Genomic DNA, 8,719 nt, shown 5'->3' on the forward strand with positions numbered 1-8,719 from the left:
AATATACCTTAAAAGTTTAATGTTCTTTCATGATTTCAGGCAAACTAAATTCTGTTCTGACTAAGATGAACAAGTTTGGGAGAAAAGCTGACAATTTTGCAAATGGAGTGAGAGAGCATGGTATATATCTTACCATTAATTAAACACTATTATTTAATGATTGTTCAATTTATATTTTTTTCAGACAAAATTAAATGAGAATGAATTATCATATCAGTTGAAAATTTTAATTGATCATATCAAATGTAAATTTTTATAATTGATAGACAAAGTGGAATTATTCAACATATATATGAATTGAATCCAACAAAAGAATATTCACTCTTCAATAGCAAATTTTTTTTCTATATAACTATACATAATAAATGATGTTTTAGTTGGTTATTATTTGGTTTAATTACTCTGTCGGTCCTGATAGTTTCACTAAATTTTCAATTATGTCCCTATACTTTTTTTCTTTTCGATTGAGTCCCTATATCATATTAGATTTTATAATTAGGTCCCTACTATGACAAAAACGTTGAAATTAATAGAATATTCTGTTAAACAAAATAAATATGCCTAACACTTGACTGAATATTCTGTATAGTTAAACAAAATATTCCGTTAATTCCAACGTTTTTTCACAGTAGGAACTTGATTGCAAAATCTGATATAGTATAAGGATTTAAATAAAAAGAAAAAAGTATAGAGACTTAAATGAAAATTCGATAAAACTATAGGAACTGACAGAATAATTAAACCTTATTATTTTGATAAATTTTTTTCCTTTTCAAAATAATCAAATCTAAACAAGCTCCCCCAAAAAAAAAAAATCTAAACTATATAATATTGTGAGATGCAGTGATGAGACTTGGTGGGATGAAGACATCTAATACTATGAAAGTGAAGAAAAATTTCATACAACTTTTTGGTATGAAAGAAAGGGAGAAGCTTCTGAAAGCATCACAGTGCTATCTATCAACCACTTCTGGTCCTATTTCTGGCATTCTCTTCATTTCAACTCATAAAGTTGCTTTTTGTAGTGATAGATCCATCAAGATTATCTCTTCTCCTGAGCAAGATTTCAACACTAGAATCCATTATAAGGTAACCAATTGTTTTCTAGTATTCAAATAAGTCCCTAACTTTTTAATTCGAAGGCAAATTCTATGGTGCCTATAATTTTGGTGTCGAAATTGCCGAACTTATCTTGTATAGTAAGTTTTAAATATTAAAAAAATTTTTATTTTTATATTTTTTAATTTAAATATTAATTTTTATCTTCTTTTAGTAAGTTAGGCAAATATAGATAGATACCATAGAATGCACCTAATTCGAAATACATAAGTTCCTGACTAATTGTAAATACAAAAACGATCTTGATATTTTAAAGTATGAGACATTTAAATTTCTCCGTCTTGGAGAGACTTTGATGTCTCATGTTTTAGAAAATGAAGGACATTTTTGTATTTTTAATTAGTCGATGACTTATTTATCTTTGAAATAAAAAATCAGAACCTATTTATCGTTACTCCAATATATAATATATTTATAGATTTTGAGTTTAGGATAATATTGTGGCGGTTGTAATTAATACCGCTGCAAATGAATTGCATCATTATTGGATTGTAATATTGTGTTGTGTTTCGAATTACATATTTTAATAGTGACATAATTCAAGATTGCAATATAATTAAGTTTAGTGGACTGTAAAAAACTAAATTTTAAGTTGTAAACATAAGAATTCACACTATATAGGTTATAATATGCATAGTGACAATTGGAATTGCCTCAAAACCTAAATTATTATTACTTTAATCATAACTGATATTTGACTAATAATTATGTATTTATATATATAACAGAAATTTTGTTTGTTAATTTATTTCAGGTTGCTATTCCAGTTGAGAAGATAAACTGTGTCAACCAAAGTCAAAATGTGGAGAAGCCTTCAGAAAAGTACATAGAAATAGTTACCGAAGATAATTTTGACTTTTGGTTTATGGGATTCTTAAATTACCAGAAAACTTTCAAGTATTTACAGCAGGCAATGTTCTCTCATGCTTAATTAGAGGAGAAAATTTATTTACCATTAAAACTATGACAATATTTACAAGCTAGTATGTATAAAATCATAATGTATATGTACAGAACTATAGAAATTGTCAATGATCTGTTGTATAGTTAATGGAGAAATTGAATAGAGTAAGTATTTTTGAATTATTTTTTCAATACACTATACCAATTTTGGTAAATAGCATTAGCAGCGGAGGAATTTAATGACGACTTTGAACTGTCGCAATTTCATACCTAAGATTCGGAAAAATTAATAATAAAGGAAGTTAAGAAAATTAAGCACAAAACTGGCCTTAACGTAATTATCTTAACCAATAATATTTTCTTTTTCATCACATATGAATAATTCATTCTGGCCAGTTCATATATATGTTTTAATATGCCTTCAAGCTAAGTTTCTATAGTAGTAAATTTATATAATATATATTGAAATATAAAATAAAAAATATACACTAAAAATAAATTAAATTATACACGTATTTATATATAAACACATAGTAATTATTTTAGTAGTTAATTTTAGTGTATAAATAATATTTTTAAATTTTATGTGTTGGCTGATATATTATATAGTAAAATAATCACATGGTCTAGTAATCAGTGGATTAGTTTAACAGGTTGTTAGTTGTTACTCTTAATAACATGAAAAAGTATAGGTAAACAATGAGAACACTAAATAATGTGAATAATGGATATGTCGGATGTTCAATTCAATAAGTATGCAGATGATTATGTTCATTATTTTTAATTGGATGGTTATTTCTTTTGATTCGATTTACTCATGCATAGTTAACAATGGCTGGATGTTCAATTCAATAGATGTGTAGATAGTTATCCTAATGTTAAGATTTAGGAAGTAATTTAGGGGTAGAATATTTTTTTACTTTATTGGGTCAATTCTAGAACCTATTATTCACATTATTTACAAAAATTATTGTCTATCTAAAAAAACCGTAATAACATTCGTGTATATTCGATCTTCAAGAAATCTATTTGAACATAAATTCNNTAATATTATAATTCTTGTACTGATATTAATTGAATAATAAAATATTAGAGTGTTTATAACAAAGTTATAAATAATTGAAGAAAATAAATGTATTTATCTTACTTGACTCCAAAATTAATTATTTTTAAAGTAAAGTGATAAATAAATTTTTAAAAATTTATCAAGATAGATTAATTTCTAAAGAAAAAAAGTACTAATAAATTTTTTTAAAATAACAAATGTGGAGTAGTTTAAACCAAGATCTTCTATTCTAATCATAGAAACTAATTTAAAAGTAGTATGTTTATGGTCTAGTTTGGGTAAATAGTTTAATTAAACTCATTTTAAAAAATAGTTTAAACAATAAATGCCTATATTAAAAGTAGCTTATAAATAAGTTATTTTGTATTTAAATTTTTAGTTCTAAAAATACTTATTTTAAAAGAAATGTGATAAAAAGCTTTTTATTATAAGAGAAGTAATTTTTTTAACTTCTCTATAAGCTCCTAAATAGTTTCTTAAAAAGCTACAATTTGATTTTGAACAGAGTAGTGCTAGGGAGCCAATGGCCTAAGACCTTCCGGATCTGGAACTCTAATACCATTTCCTGAAACCACTCATCCCAAAAACGTAACCTGACAGGACAATGTAACACTAATAATCATATCTCTAATACTTTCTAAACCTTCATTGTACATATTGTACGCTTAGGTCATTGGCTCCTTATACTTTCTCTTACATCAAACATTAATACTATTACTTTTCATAAGTCAAAAATTCAAAAAAATTACTTTTGAAACTTTTCAAATGGGTCTTACATATTTTTTTTTTTACCGAAGATATAGAGACTCAAATCCGCAACTTCTTAATTGAGTATGGGAAGACTATGCCATTTGAGCTATTGCTTCTCGACCAAATGGGTTTTATATATGCTATCTTAAAAGATTTTATTAATATTTTTTTAAGGATTAATCTATCTAAAATGTAAGAACTATAACTCAAATGATCTAATCTTTCCCATGCTCACCTATAGGTTACATCTTCGAATCTCATTTCTAATTTTTTTAAAAAAAATCTATCTAAAATGTAAATTTTTATAGATTTATTTAACAATTTACTCTTATTTTTATTGATATAAATTTTTTTTTTTGTATTAACAGAGTATGAAAATTAACTGATACAGCAAATAACTGAGTGGTGTTACCCTCACACAGATTCACACAAACCCTCAGTTAGTTACTACTTACCATTTCGTTTCTTTCATCAATTTCACTTCGATTCGAATTTCATGGCCCGAATCGACATGCTCTTCACGCCGACGGCCACGTCATCGGAGCCGTCCGTCGTGCCGGCGCTTGAGCTCACGGCTTCCTACAGCTGGTGGCAACACGTCAACGATTCTCCGCCGTGGCAGGACCGTATCTTCTACTCTCTTGCCGTCTTATACGGCGTCGTAGCCACCGTAGCTCTGGTACATACATGCATCACTCTAATTAGGTTTTCCTCTTTCTTAATTTCAGTGTTTTTATTTTAATTTTGTTTATGACTTTAGGTGCAACTAGTTCGGATACAATGGAGAGTTCCAGAATACGGTTGGACCACTCAGAAGGTCTTTCACTTACTCAATTTTTTGGTGAATGGGGGTTTGTATCATTCCAATGTTATTATTGAACACTTTCTTAAAGATTCTATTTATGTAGCAATTTTATTAAGTGATATATGATTTGGATTCGTTGTTTCTGGTTTTTGCAGTTCGTTGTTTAGTTTTCATATTCTATCGGAATGTGGAGAGTTTACAGCCAGAGGTATAGGGGGATATGCAATTTTATTGATGATATTTTTCCAACATTTTGTTTTTAATTTTTTTTCTCCTGTAATCATAGCATTTAAATACAGTCATAAGTGTTTTATGTGTATAGATTGCTAGACATATCTTACTTGACCTGCCAAGTCTTGCTTTCTTTACAACGTATGCGCTTTTGGTTCTGTTCTGGGCCGAGATTTATTATCAGGCAAGTTTTAATTTGTGTTATGGTCCATTTGGTTTGGTCTGTGTTTACATCAGCTTATGACTGGCTCCGTATCGACCGCTGCTTTTGCAGGCGCGTGCTGTGTCTACTGATGAGCTCAAACCAAGTTTCTATACAATTAATGCTGTGGTTTATGCTATTCAGGTAACAATTGCACTCTATCCCTGAGTTTCTAATTGTATTTGATTTTTGTATTTCTTAATTGATATATAAACTGGAATTGATATAATTTCACAACAATCAAACACCTGGACCATTTAGGATTTGATGGAGTATTAGGTATTTAGCAGTATGTTAGGAGTTTTATGTTTGTATCTTTAATCTAGACACCAAAAGGTTTCAAATGATAGGTCCGTTTCTGTCCCGTATTGAACCTAACTGATCATGGAATCGCTGAACCAATATAGTCTTTGAGGGTTATGTCAGTGGATAAGCTTGATACTGCATGCACTGGTTATGTTACTTGTTCACACATTATTGTTAATGGCTTTGCCCAATTTATGGATTGAATGGCATTAACAAAAAACAACAAATCTTTGCTTCTAGTTTTCTTATGCTCCACGAGATGCTCAACCGTTGACCATAACATTCAGTATATTAGTATGTTGTGTCTTTAATGCTTTTGTTATATGTCCTGAGAGTTGTTCAATAACTTATCTTGTTTGTTGGCCAGATTATTTTGTGGTTGATATTATGGTGGAAACCTGTCAGTGTCATGGTCATTCTGTCTAAGATATTCTTTGCAGGTTTGTCACTGATGGAGATTTGATTTATCATTTTAATTGCTTGTAGGTGCTTTATGAAGTTTTTGCTAATGTATTTAATCTATATTTTGCTATAGGGGTCTCTTTGTTTGCAGCCCTTGGCTTTCTTCTCTTTGGTGGAAGGTAATTTATTGTCTTCATTGAGTCAAAAGTTTTGTGCTTGAAAGAAAAATGGAGTAGATAAGCAACTCCTTATGTGACATTTTTTCTTACTTCTTAATTATCCAAACTGTGCTGCCTTTCTGGACTGATTGAATGCAAGTAGTGCAAACAATATTGGCTAGTGTATACATACTTTGTAGTTGGCTATGTATCTGTGTATTCCGAACCCTTGTGATTTCTCCTCTCCTTTCTGATTGCTCGTTGACAGATTATTCTTGATGCTACAACGCTTTCCTGTTGAATCCAAAGGGCGACGTAAGAAGTTGCAAGAGGTATGCAATTTGATGTAAAACTATTTCTGTTTCGTTCTCCTGTCCCACTCTTACCCCTGTAGTGACCTATATGGTTTGTTGTTTCTAATACAGGTTGGATACGTGACCACCATATGTTTTTTATGTTTTCTTGTCAGATGCATTATGGTGAGCTCCTTTCTAATAAAAAACCTCTTATTCCTGTTGCATGATTCAAAATTGAGTCTGAATGTATTATGGTATGTCAGATGTGCTTTGACGCTTTTGATAAAAATGCCGACCTTGATGTCTTGGAACACCCTATTCTCAACTTCATATATTACCTGGTAAGATTTCTGCATTCCTTTGTTACGATGCTTTTATTGCCATTAACGTTATTGCTTCTGTATAAATTTTGATTAGAGCTCCCTTTCGTGAACTAGATAGGTGGGATGGGTGGCTTACAGGGATCATAGCTCCCACCTTGTTTATTACAGCTCCTTAATGACCAACAAAGTTGTGACTTGACTACAAGGCCCTTAACTGCTTACTTTTCTTATTTTTGACCTATTCTACTCGTAATTTTTCTTTAAGGTTTGCTTTTGTGCTTTATTTTGTTAGTTTTGTTTTCACCTGAGATGAAAAAACTGACATTTTCACAGCCTATTTTTTTTCTGGATAAACGTTTTGCTAAACTATTGATGCTTGGATTTTGCATTTTCCCTTCCTTTTTCCCATCATGTCATGTGAGATTTTATCAGCTTCCTGTTAAGCTTGTTATTATCTGCAACCTGAGTACAAGAGAGTTAGTTGTTAAATTTGACCATTCATGGCGAAGCTCTTGAAGCAATTGTACTATTTCCATGCTTATAGAAACATTTTACTCTCTAATACTATACTGAAATCACACTAGCATTCTCTTGCTTAATACTTTGACTTTTTCTCAAGGGTAAGCTTTCACAAAGGGTGTTTGTATTGATTTACTACCCATTCCCCTTACTGTTGGCATATTTTTCCTGCAGTTGGTGGAAATATTGCCTTCAGCTTTGGTTCTTTTCATTTTGAGGAAGCTGCCACCCAAGCGAGGTATCACACAATATCACCCGATACGCTGAAAAGATTGAACATATCTAGGATTACGGAAGTTATCAGTGACTCTTTATATTCTTCGCTCTAGAGAGACAGGATAGTCTTCGTGTTGTTTGGATTGATAGCTTGTAGTTGTAGATTTTGGTACATGACATTTCACGTATTCTCCAACATGTCGAATTTTGTTATCTCTGAAATGTGCTTTGTCTCTAGGACTTTATTTCCAATTTTATTATGCAGTTAAACACAGTGAGCAACCATAAGTTGGAGAAGGGGATAGTCATATCTTGTATAAATAGCATGTTAGTCTATTTGCTTCTACAAGTAGGTGAAATGTCGCATAATTGATCCTTGTTTTGCTTGATTTTGTGTGTTTCTTTTGGTACAATTTTTGTTTGATCTTTTAAACTTAACGAAACTGTAACTATCCCAAATTTCTTGGTAAATCATGTATGAATGCTCAACAGAATCATGATTACTACCCATACAACCAAGGCAACAGAAAATTGAGAATAGAAGCATTTAAAACCGAGTTACATGGCTGCTAAAAGATCAAAGAATGCTTACCTGGTTCAGATTTGCTGTAACTTAAGTGATAAATTGAAAAACTGCTGTTGCATTATTGCGGATATGATAGCTCTTGCCTCTAGTGTGACGATGCTTGTGTTTATGGTGAGGTGAATATGCTACTTTTGACAATGATTCCATCTTCAACCCATGTTATTGTCCTTAAGCTATCAAGTATTAGTATTTGAATGTTTGGTTGGCTTAGCTCAGGAATGGTAGGTTTGAATATTTTAAGAGCCTGAGACAATGTAAAAAGTTAAAATAACAGGCATAATGTGGTAATGTATTGAATGATCAATGTAATTATACATCAATAGATTAACTTTGTTGGTTCTGAATAAATAAAGTCTTCAAAATTATATAAAGATGAATTAATAAATTATGTTAATATCTAAGAGAAAAGGTTTGGTAATATGGGTTTTCTTCTGTACTCTTGCTTTTTTGAGACTATCGGTATTTATTTTATAATCAATAAATAAAATTTAATCATGTGTTTTATAATAATTAAGTTTAGTTCTTCCTTGTCATTTCTGCCAAAGTTGATTAAATTAGTATCAATAAGGGATATGATTGGAAGGAATTTTTTTTTTAAAAAATAAGCACTTATGATAATGAAAAGATTAATACTTAATATATACATTTTTATTTCTGATAGAACTAACGACTAAAGTTTGGTTTGGGAAAATTTTTTGAAGAGGTGAAAGTATAAGTATCTTATTTTGCGTTTGGTAAATAAAAAAACTAGTGTAGCTATGTTTGCAGTTTTTAAAAGTTATGGGTGTTTTTGAAAGTATCTAAGAGGAGCTTTTCAAAATTGGTTTATACTTATCA

The 8,719-nt window shown here is 30.3% G+C and overlaps 2 protein-coding genes across 4 annotated transcripts in view; both read left to right on the forward strand.

Annotated features, from left to right (window-relative positions):
* LOC107621621 (putative GEM-like protein 8) overlaps positions 1 to 2,202 on the forward strand; it is a 2,735-nt gene extending 533 nt beyond the window's left edge. The window contains exons 2-4 of one of the 2 annotated variants that reach the window (XM_016323656.2): positions 40 to 120; positions 845 to 1,089; positions 1,874 to 2,202. In XM_016323656.2, coding sequence (XP_016179142.1) covers positions 40 to 120; positions 845 to 1,089; positions 1,874 to 2,050 — 503 coding nt within the window. In that variant the 3' untranslated portion in view covers positions 2,051 to 2,202. The remainder of the gene's footprint in view (positions 1 to 39; positions 121 to 844; positions 1,090 to 1,873) is intronic. The other variant, XM_021113954.1, reaches the window with a different exon arrangement.
* LOC107622025 (protein TOM THREE HOMOLOG 1) lies at positions 4,226 to 7,685 on the forward strand. Of its 2 annotated transcripts, XR_002355513.1 has the most exons (12): positions 4,226 to 4,517; positions 4,599 to 4,689; positions 4,799 to 4,851; positions 4,966 to 5,058; positions 5,149 to 5,220; positions 5,750 to 5,822; positions 5,918 to 5,963; positions 6,211 to 6,274; positions 6,368 to 6,421; positions 6,502 to 6,579; positions 6,676 to 6,826; positions 7,255 to 7,685. XR_002355513.1 is itself a non-coding variant. In XM_016323960.2 (11 exons), the coding sequence occupies exons 1-11, from the start codon at positions 4,335 to 4,337 to the stop codon at positions 7,345 to 7,347; spliced, it is 900 nt and encodes a 299-aa protein (XP_016179446.1). In that variant the 5' UTR covers positions 4,228 to 4,334; the 3' UTR covers positions 7,348 to 7,685. The 2 variants fall into 2 exon arrangements, 1 of the variants encoding a protein (XP_016179446.1); XM_016323960.2 differs by lacking the exon at positions 6,676 to 6,826 and having other exon boundaries at positions 4,228 to 4,517.

Source organism: Arachis ipaensis, chromosome B10 (assembly GCF_000816755.2).
Source record: "Arachis ipaensis cultivar K30076 chromosome B10, Araip1.1, whole genome shotgun sequence".
NCBI classification, from domain to species: Eukaryota; Viridiplantae; Streptophyta; class Magnoliopsida; order Fabales; family Fabaceae; genus Arachis; species Arachis ipaensis.

Coding starts and splice junctions, on each gene's coding strand:
- LOC107622025 (XM_016323960.2), top strand. CDS start 4,335: ATGGCCCGAATCGACATGCTCTTCACGCCGACGGCCACGTCATCGGAG. Junction 4,690..4,798: donor CAATTTTTTGGTGAATGGGG/GTTTGTATCATT, acceptor TGGTTTTTGCAG/TTCGTTGTTTAGTTTTCATA. Junction 5,221..5,749: donor CTGTGGTTTATGCTATTCAG/GTAACAATTGCA, acceptor TTTGTTGGCCAG/ATTATTTTGTGGTTGATATT.